Source organism: Carex rostrata, chromosome 24, assembly GCF_964058835.1.
Source record: "Carex rostrata chromosome 24, lpCarRost1.2, whole genome shotgun sequence".
NCBI lineage: Eukaryota > Viridiplantae > Streptophyta > Magnoliopsida > Poales > Cyperaceae > Carex > Carex rostrata.
In genome coordinates this window covers 6,725,136-6,738,862 of record NC_135941.1, presented here as the reverse complement: position 1 = coordinate 6,738,862, position 13,727 = coordinate 6,725,136, and the positions used below count along the sequence as shown (strand labels likewise).

General features: G+C 35.6%; 2 protein-coding genes and 1 pseudogene across 2 annotated transcripts in view; 1 reads left to right on the top strand and 2 right to left on the bottom strand.

Annotated features, from left to right (window-relative positions):
* LOC144575352 (2-alkenal reductase (NADP(+)-dependent)-like) overlaps nt 1–13,727 on the bottom strand; it is a 74,298-nt gene that overhangs the window by 19,421 nt on the left and 41,150 nt on the right. The gene's annotated exons all lie outside the window — the stretch shown is intronic.
* On the top strand, nt 4,829–7,044 carry LOC144575447 (gallate 1-beta-glucosyltransferase 84A23 pseudogene; annotated as a pseudogene).
* On the bottom strand, nt 9,571–12,430 carry LOC144575446 (uncharacterized). Its single transcript, XM_078325596.1, has 3 exons — nt 10,966–12,430; nt 10,575–10,874; nt 9,571–10,420 (listed from the first exon to the last, which is right to left on the bottom strand). Exons 1-3 carry the CDS (start codon nt 12,414–12,416, stop codon nt 9,571–9,573), a joined length of 2,601 nt encoding a protein of 866 aa, XP_078181722.1. The 5' UTR covers nt 12,417–12,430.

The following is a 13,727-nucleotide window of genomic DNA, read 5'->3' as shown; positions in this document are numbered from 1 at the left end:
CCAAATTCATTTTTTTTCAGATTTTTTGTGACTGCACGTGTATATATATTCATGTATGAACTTATGGTACATATTTTTGAAAAATATTATTCAAATTAAAATTTTAAATTGTAAATGTGTTCTTAGTTATTTAGATAGGGCACGTATTAAATTTTGATCAATTTAAAAAACGTTTAGCCTTCCAGCAAATTATTTTTATTTTTAACCATTAAAATTCTAATAATTTTATGATGAGTGCAACAATCAAATTCCAAATTGTTCAAATATGATACACGACGTCCTATCTAAATAATTGAAAACAAATTACAATTTAACTCTTGTAATTTGAATAATATTTTGTTAGTTTGTAATAATCTAGAAGTCAATAATACGATAAATTATCATAAAACTTTGTTCATGAATTGAATGTTTATTTATATATCATTTTGTTGCCTTGAGTATTATTGAATTTATGGATCATTTCGAGTTCACGACTGAAATTGTAAAACTCCATAATATAGATGATATATACTCTTAAAAAGTCACTGACCAAGGTAATTAACAGGAACACTAATTATCGCGATAAAGTTAGTATGTGGATTAAAAGATGGTTAAGTTTTACAAACCACCTGACACGAGATGTCATTTTAATCACATAGATACATGTTCTAGGAACATGGCATTTGACAGACCCCGAATGAAACATTAAATAGAATTGTGTTCATGTCATTTATGTTTTCATTCAGTGTCAGGTTCTACAGTATGAGGTATTTATCGTTCCCACTGAGAAATATGTATGTGTGATTGTTATCTAACGCTGTCCGTAAAAAGCAGTCATAACGGTAGCTTTTCCATATCTATAGCTTAGCCGAGGAAGTGATAGTTTACAAAGAATACTATTTGTCTCTCGTATTTTATACGAGCTATAGCATCACTGGGCCCCTTGATAGAGTAAGATTATCTGCTAGCGGTTTAATTACAAGAGTAATTATATTTGATAATCTGCTCAAGATCAAGAAAAGATTCAGTTAGCAAGGATGTCACACATCTACCTTGAAACTAATCTGATAGCTATGAGACAGAAGAACAGACACAAGTAAATAGTTTACTGGATCGTGATATTGTACAGTACAACATCATCTGTGTAATTGGATGATCATGATGTATACTGCCAGATATCGCTCATGATTATAGAAGTTAAAACAATTTTAACTCTATTTACCAACATAACACACATCCTATTGGGTCACACCATATAGGAGTTAATCGGAGAATCTTATTGTGATTGATTATAAATTGGTTATGATCAATAGTAAGATGGTTATAATTAATTATACGTGTTATAATTAAATTATAAATGTCATATAAGATGACAAGCAAAAACAACGGTTAATTTATAAACGTACACGGTAGGTTGTATAAAAGTTATCGAAACAACAACCACAAGAAATATAATTGTTAAGAATAATTATACGAATATTATTTGTATTCGGGATGAGGGCATTCGGGTTTTTTCAGATTCGTCCTTATCCGCATGACATGTCATCGATCCTATCCAGATGACACGTCATCAATCCTATCCACATAACACCTCACCCCCTAGGTGGCATGCCTTGTTATAGGGGTATTTTGGTCTTTTCACATCATTTTAGAGGCTATAAATAGAGGGGTGCATGAAGAGATTAAAATTCTAATTCACTCATATCGTTTCGTGTCGAAACGAATCAGTATTTTCTCTCTTTCTCGGTTTCTCTCCCAAATAGTGTTTCGGTTGAGAAAAGAAAGTTATACGTAGTTGACGTATAATCTTGCGGGTTGTTGTGAAGTATATTTACGGGATTGATGAATAGTGTTTTCCCGAATTTCACGGTATTTCAGTTTTGCTCATTGATGAAACTGAGTAACCGAAAATTCGTGTTTACGGGATTTCGTTTTTTTCTTCGTGAATAGTGTTTTTGTAGAATTCCGCGGTTTATAGTATTTCTGGCAAAAGAAATAAACCGCTCTCCGGTTAGTCCTGGTGGATAACCGATAGAGGCATCAGATTTCTGATGCTCCGAGGAGAATCATTCCCGTGATGTAGCTCTACTCGCTCGGTCTGCATTCCAACTGTGATTTGGAAACAAGGTATAAACATGTTATATTAATCTATTTAATTGGTAAGTAGATTAAAGTTTTAGAAATCAATCATGGAGTAGATCTGTAAAAATGATTAAATTGGGTTTTGATGCCAAAGGAATACTGAAGGTGGACCGCCTTAGAAAGTTTCCTGACATACCCCGTTTAATCCTGAGCTTAAGTTGGCCGTAGAAAATTTCCGCAGCTTAAGCCTAAACGGGTTTTGGTTACCCCGAAACCCAACATATTTTTCATATATATTTATCTTAAAAATTGAATGTACACTGCAATTATCATAAACTAAATATAAGTTGTTACGCATAATAAACATTATGATATAAACTATCAGTATGATTACAAATAAATATTTTTCTTCAAATCTTAAGCTAAACTTCAAGCTTTATATTTATTTCATACATAAAAGTTATTATAATTAGTGTATAATTATATGAAGTGTAACATCATTTTTCTTGATGCCAGCATGGAGTTAAAATAAAAAAAATATAATTTAGTGTCTAATTAATTTATTAATAAAAGTTGTCATTTTAGTTTAAACTTGACTAATCTGAGTTTCTGATGGGTCTGATATATTTTAAAAAAATATTGAACAAAGATGATTTAATTAGAAGGTTAAATATGATATTATGAATTTTAAAGAAAAACATATAAAAATATTTTAAGAAGGTTAAATATGTATATATAATATATGTATATATAAATAATTAGAAGGTTAAATATGAATATATAATATATGTATAATATATGCATAATATATGTATATATATGTATATATACGTAGAGGAGGGATCAAGTTACAACATTTTTTGAGTTACAACAAGTTATAACAAGCATTATTTACATTTTCAAAGTCCAAATTGTCGATCCAAACTGTTAGATGTGATCTCTACAATAAAACGTGCTTGGAGACCAAATTTTACATTTTTTGGAATTTTTTTACTATTTATTAATGTGGGTACAAAAACTAGTCAAATTCATACCATTGAATTTTGTACCCATCTTAATAAATAGTAAAAAAATTTCAAAAAATGTAAAATTTGGTCTCCAAGCACAATTTATTGTAGAGATCATATCTAACAGTTTGGATCGACGATTTGGACTTTGAAAATGTAAATAATGCTTGTTGTAACTCAAAAAATGTTGTAACTTGATCTCTCCTCATATATGTATATATAATATATGTATATGTATCTCTGCTGGTAAATTAGCAAGTCTGTACTGATACAGGGACTAAACTGTAAAAGTGATTACACCAGCATCTAGAGCATTAAAAAATACACAGAATTGACACAAATTTCAATTTATTTGGATTTTTCTACAGTTAGTTATGAATTTCCAAAGTTCTACCGCAAGAAAAAACTTTAAACATCTATAACTTTGGCTAGGAAAGTCGGATTTGTGCGTATGACCACTTTTTGGAAAGGGGAGAACGAGACGGATCCAATTTTGCCCGGGGAAAACTCTGGACATCGTCAAATCTGAAGCATCAGAATTTAAAAAAAACATCGTTTAGTGCCTCAAAAATTCAGTTTAAGTTTTCGTTCGACGGTAGGCATACAACGATCGGTATTTTCAAAGTGGCTTAATAAATAGTAAAAAATAAATCAAAAAAATATAAAATTTGGTCTCCAAGCACATTTCAATATAGAGATAACATCTAACTGTTCAGATCGACTTTTTGAATTTTGAAAACGAAAAAATAACTTATAAGCATATAATATACTCTCATATGCTTATGTAAGTAGAGTATCCAACCTCTATATTATATATTATATATATTTTTATTTTTTAATCTATTATTTTAAAATAATTCATGATTATTTTTAAAGTAATTGATTTAAGATATTTTTTATTTATATTTTATTTAACCTATTAAAAATAAATGAATATTGTTTCAAAAAAATTTATTATAATTTATTATAAGCAATTTATTATAACATTGTTTTAAAATTATTGAGTTAAAAAAAACAGAAAAAAACAAATTTTTTTGAAGTAATAAATTGATTTAAGAAATTTTTAATTTATATTTTATTGTTTTAATTAGAATGAGAATTTCAGAATAAAATAAAATGACTCGTGTAAAGAAATAAATAAATAGATTTGTACTTAGCTGTATAAATATACAAATTTTCGCATGAATAATTTTTATATATAAGTTACAAATTTTATTTATTTAGAAATTATAAAGATGCGACTTGATAATTTTATGTATATATATATATACTATTTGATATCGAACTATTCAGATTTTAAAAATCGAATTATAAACACGTAATAATATTCGTACGACACTGTAAAAAAAAAAACAGAAAAAAAACCGGACCCTACCCGAGGTACCCGTTACCTGTACCCGAGGTACCCGTTACCCGTACCCGAGGTACCCGTTATCCCTACCCGAGACGGGCACGAGTATGAAACGGGTAGGGTAGAAAAAAAATCCACCTACCCGTACCCGTTCTACCGGAGTACCCGTCCTACCTGTTACCCGCCCTACCCTTTCCAAGTTTACCCGAGGTATCCGTACCCCACCGAGAGCAAACCACTAGTTGTCAATCATTGGTGCATGCATCATGCATATATATATTTATTGAATCTCAGTCCTGTACAGTGACCAAGTCCACTATAAATTAACCTGTCAAATTAATCTCATTTCAAAAGTAGAAAAATTGGAAGAGACCCTCTGTCTATAGCCTTTCATCTCTACAGTACCACCACATTCCAAATCTCCGTTTTCTCCTTGACCACAGTTCACCATGGGATCGAAGACTACCCTGCCACATGTGCTCATGATCTCCTTCCCTAGTCAGGGTAACATCAACCCGCTCCTCCGTCTGGCGAAGCAGGTCGCAGCCAAGGGTGTTCTCGTCACGTTCACCACTGCCTCCAACACCGGCCGCCAAATTATCTCCTCATCTGATGCGTTCCCTCCTGACGACGGGTTCCCGATCGGCAGTGGCCGCCTCCGTTTCGAGTTCCTTGACATGAGTTGGAACACTCGTCATGATCCGAAGCGCATTGGCGAGGACATGCTCCACCTGGAGACTGTCGGTCCAGTTGCTGTCGCCGATTTGATCAGAAAACAATCAATGGCTGGACAACCGGTAATTATAACATGTCAAATTAAGTCAAGCAGTTTATGGCTTGTATTTGCATAAATGACCAGCCGTATTTAGCTTGACTTTTTATTTACAACATGAGAAAGTTATAAACTATACCTTTTCTCTTACAATAAGTCACCTTTTTCCGTGCTCAGACAGCACTTCTACTTGATTTCAATGATACTTTTTTAACAATTTATTCTATTCGTGCCATATTTAATATTTAATAAGACGGATATAAATAAAAAAAATCATTAACTTATTATGAGTATAGATAAGAAACCTTTTGTTAACTTAATTATTAGATAAGAGGAGGGATCGGATGACACCGTGTATTTTCAAAGTCCAAACGGTCGATTCAAACCGTTCAACTTGATAGATATGTTAAAATATGCTTGCAGATCAAATTTTACATTTTTCTGAATTTTTTTACTATTTATTAAGATGGGTACAAAAATTCAACGGTCTGAATATAGCGATTTTGTTAATAAGAGTTATTTCGTATGAGTTACCTTATAAAATATATAATTAATAAAGATGAACTTATATATAATATTTTATTTGTACATATAAATATATAATTTTATTAGTATAATTAAATTGATTTATATTACATTTTATATAATTTTTTATATAATAATTTATGATAAAATAAATTTATCCAACATTTTATATAGTTCTTAATTATTAATTTATTATAAAATTGATTTATACAATATTAATTGATATCTAATAAAATAATGTGATAAAAAATTATAATAAATGGGGATAAAGAAATTATAATATTTTATATTTTTGTGGTATTAAATATATGATGTATATAATATATATTTATTTTTTTTATATTTCTGAATTAAATTATATATGATATCATTTATTTACTAATTATCATTATTTATTTCATTACTCGTTATTTTAATAAATAACAATAGAGTATGGATAAGTTAATATTAAATGAATAAAAAAGAGCATAAGTAAGATTAATTTTAAGTAAGTATGGATATGAAAATATTTCACATTAATTATTTTAAGCCAACCTGCTTTTCACGGCATATATAATCATAGTCATGGTCAACTGCTCGACTATACAGTTATTTCTATAATGATATACTAAAATTGTCATGGTCTACCATACGAGGCGACCTAATTAAAGCCACTGATTACTGCTTGGAGTGGCTCGACACGCAAGCACCTCAATCGGTAATTTACATTTCTTTAGGCAGTCTATGTACTTTTACCAAAGAGGAAATGACAGAGATAGCATACGAGCTAACGACCAATGGTCGACCGTTCTTATGGGTTGTGAGGCCTGACTCTCGCGAACTTTTGCCACAATGGTTCCTCGAAGAGGTCAAGGGAAGAGGCATGGTGGTAGGATGGAGCCCACAAGACAGTGTGCTAAATCACAACTCGACTGGTTGCTTTCTGACACATTGCGGTTGGAACTCAATGTTGGAAACTTTAACTGCTGGAGTGCCAGTGATAGCTTATCCACAATTGGGGGATCAAATAACGAATGCCAAGTTCTTGGTCGACATTTATAAGGTCGGAGTACGACTAAAGGGGCCGGTGCAGCGTAACGCTTTGCATGCGGCAATTGAGGGGGTAATGGGTGGACAAGATGCCGGGGCAATAAAAGAACACTCCGCAAAATGGAAGGAGGCCGGGAAGACTGTAGTGTCCAAAGGCGGATCATCTGACCGCAATATTCAGGCCTTCGTTCATGAGGTAATGAATAGGGCTACTGCATTTTGAGCTTTGAGCTTTGTGATCCTTCCACATTGTTTTCCCTTTTGCTCTTGTTTTACCTGTGTTTGTGATCATATACAAATGCGACACACATTGTTTTCCCTTTTGCTCTTGTTTTACCTGTGTTTGTGATCATGTACAAATGCGACACACATTGTTTTCCCTTTTGCTCTTGTTTTACCTGTGTTTGTGATCATGTACAAATGCGACACACATTGTTTTCCCTTTTGCTCTTGTTTTACCTGTGTTTGTGATCATGTATAAATGCGACACATCAGGAGCTTTCTGGACCTCAACAATAAATCAACGAGAACTTCTATTGAATAATTTCAATAACCCAAGTTCAGCAAATACGTGATAATCCCTACCTTCTGTGCATGCGTAATTGAGTTGACAAATCTTAAATTGATTGAAAGAAATTATTGCCCTTTATTCATTAAGTTGTGTCCTTTATTTATTAAAAAAACTAACATTTGATATCACTACTAGAATCCCCAATATTAGCAAGCGTTATTAGCAAGCGTAGGAAGCCCCCTTGCAATAGAAATAGAGCTTTTGAATTTCGCTGATTAAATTAATATTGTTTCAACGGGAGGCGCTTGCAAATAATCATGCTTGCTAATGTCTTCCACTGGCCCTTGCTAATGTCACATATTCCCCCTTGCAAATAATAAGACCCACCCCAAACACCCCAGACACACATTTGTTGCAAGGGCAACCGTTGCAAATAATGTTTAGAATTGTGTTTATATTATTTAATTGTGAATGCCTAAACTATTTGCAAGCGTCGCCGTTGCAAATGTATTTAGAGTGGGTTTTTATATTATTATATTCTGAAAGACCTTATTATTTGCAAGGGCCACCGTTGCATAAGTTCTTAGGATGCTATTTATAATATTTTATTGGTAATACGATATCTATTTGCAAGGGCCACCGTTGCAAATGTTTAACCATATTTTTTAATATTATTCTATTATTAAAGTCAAGAATATTTGCAAGGGACACCGTTGCAATTGAGTTTAGGTTTCAGATATATTAGTTTATTGTGAAGGGCTTAACTATTTGCAAGGGGCACCGTTGCTAATGTTTTCTAAGTTTCGGTTTATATTATTTTATTATAAAAGGAGGAATTTATTAGCAAGGGCCACCGTTGCAATTGTTTCTGACACCCTTAGAAAGAGAGACACACCTAAATTTGATATCTCCATTTGTGACACAATAAATATTAATACAACAATCACATAAATTCGAAATATTAATATAACCACAACAGAATAGAATGTTATATTTTGAAATACTAATAACCAAAATACCATATTAATTAGCTTGTGAAGATTATGGAATGAAAAAAACGAAAGGGTGCCATTTGAAGGGGTGGATTCATTGCTTGTAATTAACATCCACAACATAATACAATTTTATAATTCCAAAAATTAATATAAAAAAAAACATATTAATTAGCATTGGATGTGAAGGGGTGTCACCAGTAGATTCTGGAATGAAAAAAACACAAGTGTTTATGAAGGGTTTATGAAAGGGTGGCATGTGAAGGGTTGAATTCATTGCTTGGGCAATGAAGGGTTTATGCCTTGACACTATTTAATTAGAAATTGTTGCTGTCTTCTCCCCCATAGTAGTAATCTAATATGCAACAAACACCATATTAGAGTTTTCATTAGGATTAGAAAAAAACAATTTAAAGAATGGAAAATCCTAATCCTAATCATACTCCTCTTAATCCTAATCCTAATCATCGAAATTCTCATTCTAATCATCCCAATCCTAACCCGGTGCCCGTTATTGTGCAAGGGGCTGACGGGTTAATAATCTATAACAGGCCAGTGGTGACTCAACCCGGAGATGGTTCTGAATGGAGAGTACCGGATCCTCCAGTGCATGAGATTGGCTCTTCGGATGAAGAAGTGAATTTGTTTGGACAGAGCCCTCCCGGTTACCCTTACGGCCCAGTAGGAGAGCCTGTGAGTTTGGGACTGAGGAGAAGCAAGAGAGTTTGGAAAGGGGTGGAAAGGCACAATAATGGGCAACGGGTCAGATATTTCCCGGCTAAAAAGAAGAGACGCCCACGAGGGGGTCAAGATGACTAGTTTGGTTTGACATTACTGTTTTTTACAAATATAACCCTAGGGATGGGGTAATTTGTTTATTTGTAGATGATGTTTTTGGTTGTCAGTCATGTGATGGTTTTTAGAGTTTTTTGATAGAGTTTTTTTTATGCTTGTGATGTTTTAATTCTAAGTTGTTCCCTTCTACAAGCATACTGTTATGAGCAAAATAAGATTGAATGTTAAATGTTAATATTAACATAATAAGGACCAAAAGGAATAATACGGCAATGCACTGACCTCACATAGAAGCAATCGCACATGCATCAGATAGGCATAGTTGCTGATAATGTGGAAAAAATTTGAATATTTGTGAGCAATTAGATCATGTTAAATTAATATGTGCATTTATACTATGTGCCACTAACTGAGCCACAATAGAACACAAGAACAAAATGCATAGTATTGAAGCATCTATACTATGCGCCAGTAACAGCATCTGTCTAAGGCTGTGGTAATTGGTAAAAAAGGTGAGTGCTTACCAATTAAAAACCATCTTCCTCCGATTCATAGAATTGACCCCAATAAGCTTCTTGCTGAGCTTGATCCATTTCATCCATGTCATTATCTTCCTCACCATCCTCTACCGGATTGCTATCATTCGTCGCGCGTGGGGGTGTGACCTCCATGATGTCGTCCACTAGGTCGTACTCGTCTTCTTGAATGACGGCATTATCCCAATCAAAACCTGGTCCGTTCGAAACCTCGATGGGAATTGCCCCCATTTCCTCTTGGTAAAATTCAAGGTTTGTGTCGTCTTCATCATGACGAAACTGGCCTTTCGGGGATGTTTTGAACGCAACCCACCATTTTTTTCTTTCAAGAAGCATTGAAGCATAAGGAAGGTAGCTTACTTGGACTGCTTGACATGCCAATACAAATGGTTCATAAGTTTTCAGCCGAGACTCGTGTTTAACCTCGACAATCCCATGTTGGCGGTCGACCTTTACACCATTTGTTATATCAAACCAATAACACTTAAAGAGTACCACCTTGTTGCCTCCTTCATATGTGAGCTGAATGACCTCTTCGAGAACTCCATAGTAGTCTTGTGGGGTGCCACCTGATTCGGTTTCTCCTTTGATGCAAACCCCGCTATTTCTTGAACACTTGTCTTGCCCATGAGATTCAGTGTGATAGCGGTAACCATTGATTTCGTACCCTTCATAACAACTCACTCGTTTGAGTGGTTTCATTGCTGCCCTTCGAATGTATGGGTCGCATTCAAGGTCTTGTATTATATTTTGTCTTAACCACTCTGCGAACAGATCTTGACGTGCTTTCCAAAGTCTTTCCGGGGTGGTACCCTTGTTGAGCATAACTGCATCAAACTCCCTACATTGTCCAAGAGCTCTATTAAAATAATAATTTAAGTCATAAATAATAGTTAAATCATTGAATATCATGATATCAGATATCGATTCAGCACTTCTATTAGCACCTTTTGTATATTAAGAGATAATGGAAGTGATAAATAATAATATTGTACCCCAAGTATTTGTCACAGATCTCCGGGCAGTTGAGTAGGACATAAGTGTGTGCTGCCTTATATTCATCGTCAGTGAGAGTCCTTCGATTCTCTCTACCAATGTGATGACCAGTTTTGTCAAAAATCGAAAGGAATCCCCTTGAAGTGTTACATTTTTCATTTCCTTTTGGGTCCTTAATTGTTAAATCTTCAAAATAACACCTAGAAGTAGTGGAAATCTCTTTGACTATGGTAGCCTCAACGATTGATCCCTCAACACGTGCTTTGTTGGTCACTCTCAGCCGTTGTTCTTTGTTACGCCTTAAAATGCAAAAGTGTATTTGAGTTGAGTAATATACTACTATATGATTACAATAGTTTAATAGAAAAGACAATTTAGACTTAAACTTACCTTTCACATGGATACATCCATCGCGACCCTACTGGCCCACCCATTCTAGCCTCATGTGCCAAATGAACCACAAGATGTTGCATAGAATTGAAGAAACCCGGGGGGAAAATTTTCTCCATTTTGCAAATTGTGACAACAATATCTCTTTCTAATTGGTCGATACGAGATGGATCCAGTTCCTTGGCACAAATCTCTCTAAAAAAGCTTGAAACCTCACATAGAACATCCCACACGGGTTCAGGGACAAAATCTCGAAATGCAACGGGTAGTAGACGCTCCATGAACACATGCCAATCATGACTCTTCATCCCAAACAGGCTGTTTGTTGTTAAGTTAACACACCTTGACCAGTTCGATCCGTGGCCATCGGGGAACTTGACTTTATCTTTGATCCAAGTTAGAACTAGCCTCTTGTGCGCTTGTGAAAGTGCGAATGGTGCCTTCGGTTTTTTAATCTTTCCTGGGGTTGTGGTACTAGAGGTTAGGTGTTGTTTGGGTCGATTGCACAAGAGAGCCAAATCTTTGCGAGCTTTTTCGTTATCCTTGGTTTTCTTTCCCATGCTTAAAAGTGTGTTAACCAAAGCTTCCGTGAAATTCTTCTCCGTGTGCATCATATCAATATTGTGTGGCAAGAGATTGTCTTTCCAATATGGCAAACTCCAAAAGATACTCTTCTTTTGCCAATGGTGAGTCACACCATAACCCTCAAATTGTGCTAAACCCACATCTTTACCCCATGACATATCACCTAGTTTGTTCACTTCCTCGAGTATTTGCTCTCCCATCAATCTTGGTGGTGGCCCATCCCACTCTTCTCTGCCTTTAATGAAATTTGTTTTATCTCGACGAAATGGATGATCCATAGGCAACATGCACCTGTGACAATCGAACCAGCATGGTTTTCCACCATGTTCCAATTGGAATGCCTTTGTTGCACCTTGGCAATAATAACAAGCCAATTTACCTTTTGTACCCCACCCGCATAGCATCTCATAAGCCGGATAGTCGCTCACCGTCCAAAGAAGAGTTGCTTTCATGTTGAAATTTTCCTGTCTAGATGCATCCCATGTCATTTCACCGACATCCCACAACTTGTTTAATTCATCGATTAAAGGTTCTAGCAAAATGTCAATGTCCCTACCCGGATGCTTCGGTCCGGGTATGACAAGCGCTAGAAACATGCTTTCCTCTTTCATGATCATCCCCGGGGGTAGGTTGTAGGGAAAGACAAATACCGGCCAACACGAATATGGAGCTGCACTCGAGTTGAATGGCATGAACCCATCCGTCGTTAACCCTAAGAAGACATTTCTAACCTCTTTAGCGAACTCTGGATACTTCTTGCAAAAATGCTTCCAAGCCTCACCGTCAGCTGGGTGAACCATAATCCCGGGTTTGTCACGCTTACCTTTCTTATGCCACGTCATATGTACCGCATTTGATTTGGTCATATAAAGCCTTTGCAATCTTGGTGTGATTGGTAGATAACGAAGTTGCTTTTGTGGGACTGGTTTTGCGTTAGGATTAGGTCCCGGTGGCTTGTACCTTGACATACCGCAAACATCACATTTTGTCTTTTTCCCCCTCTCCTTGCCATAATATAACATGCAAAAGTTCGGGCATACGTCTATTTTCTCATGTTCCATGCCCATTCCCTCAATCAATCGCTTTGCTTGGTAGAAATTATCCGGCATATTCTCACCAGAAGGTAGCGTGCTCTTAATGAGAGCCAACATCCCATTGAAGGTTTTCTGACTGAGTTGGCTTTCCGACTTCAACGCCAAAGCTTGTGTCACTAAAGACAATACGGTTTGTTCTTCGCATTTGAGTTCACCAGTAGCATTGACTTTCCAAAGCGGCGTTTTATTAGCCTCTATCATGTCGAAGAACTTCTTAGCCGCTCCAGTAGGTGACTGGTCATCCCAATTGAAGTCCGGACCAGCAACTACCCTTACCATCTCTTCCCCTTGATCACTGGTTTGATTGTTTAAATCATCTTGAACATTCACTTGCACCTCCCCATGCTTGTGCCAAACAGTATATAGTGCGCAAAAGCCGACCTTATAAAGATGTACAGCAACAGTATCCACATCTCTCCTAACTAGGTTTCCACATTTTTTACATGGACACGGTATGCATTGCTTTGCATCATCGTCAACAGTCACAACAGAAGGTTTGGATAGTGCTGCCTCAAGAAACAATTCAACCCCATCAACAAAATCTTTGTGTAGACCCCCACCGGAATCAAGTCTAGTGCCGTACATCCACTGACGACAATCCATGTTTTTCCTATTTTACAATTAAATTGCAAGGTGTGAGCTAATATAATAGGTGTAAACAGCATGCTGGTACTGATACTTGACCAAAATAGAAGCAAAATTGGTACTGATACTTGCAAAATTGGTACTGATACTTGACCAAAATAGAAGCAATAGTGTAAACAGCATGCTGGTTCGATAAGCATTAGTGATATATTAATGATTCTGTCTATGGAAACAACAATTTGATAAAGCTCAAGAAACCCTTGCCACAGAGCTACGAACCTGATATCTGAAATAATGCTGGCAGTGATGATTCTCGGAGCCAGAGAGAGGCGGAGGGAGAGGCGGAGGGAGAGGCAGAGGGTGGGAGGTAGTGTGAGATAACGGCTGATAAGAGTGGGAGAGAGAGTTTTGAGGTAACCCTTCTTGATTTAGTGTGGCGGCTAAGGTGGGCGCAGATTTCTCAAAAACGAAAGGTTTTGAGTTGATGAGAACGGAGTC

Bases quoted from the DNA above. Each gene is read 5' to 3' on its own strand.
- LOC144575446 (XM_078325596.1), bottom strand. From the start codon at position 12,416: ATGACCAAATCAAATGCGGTACATATGACGTGGCATAAGAAAGGTAAG. The intron at 10,875-10,965 runs GTAAGTTTAAGT...TTGCATTTTAAG, and splicing joins TGGATGTATCCATGTGAAAG to GCGTAACAAAGAACAACGGC. The intron at 10,421-10,574 runs GTACAATATTAT...TGGACAATGTAG, and splicing joins ATCTGTGACAAATACTTGGG to GGAGTTTGATGCAGTTATGC.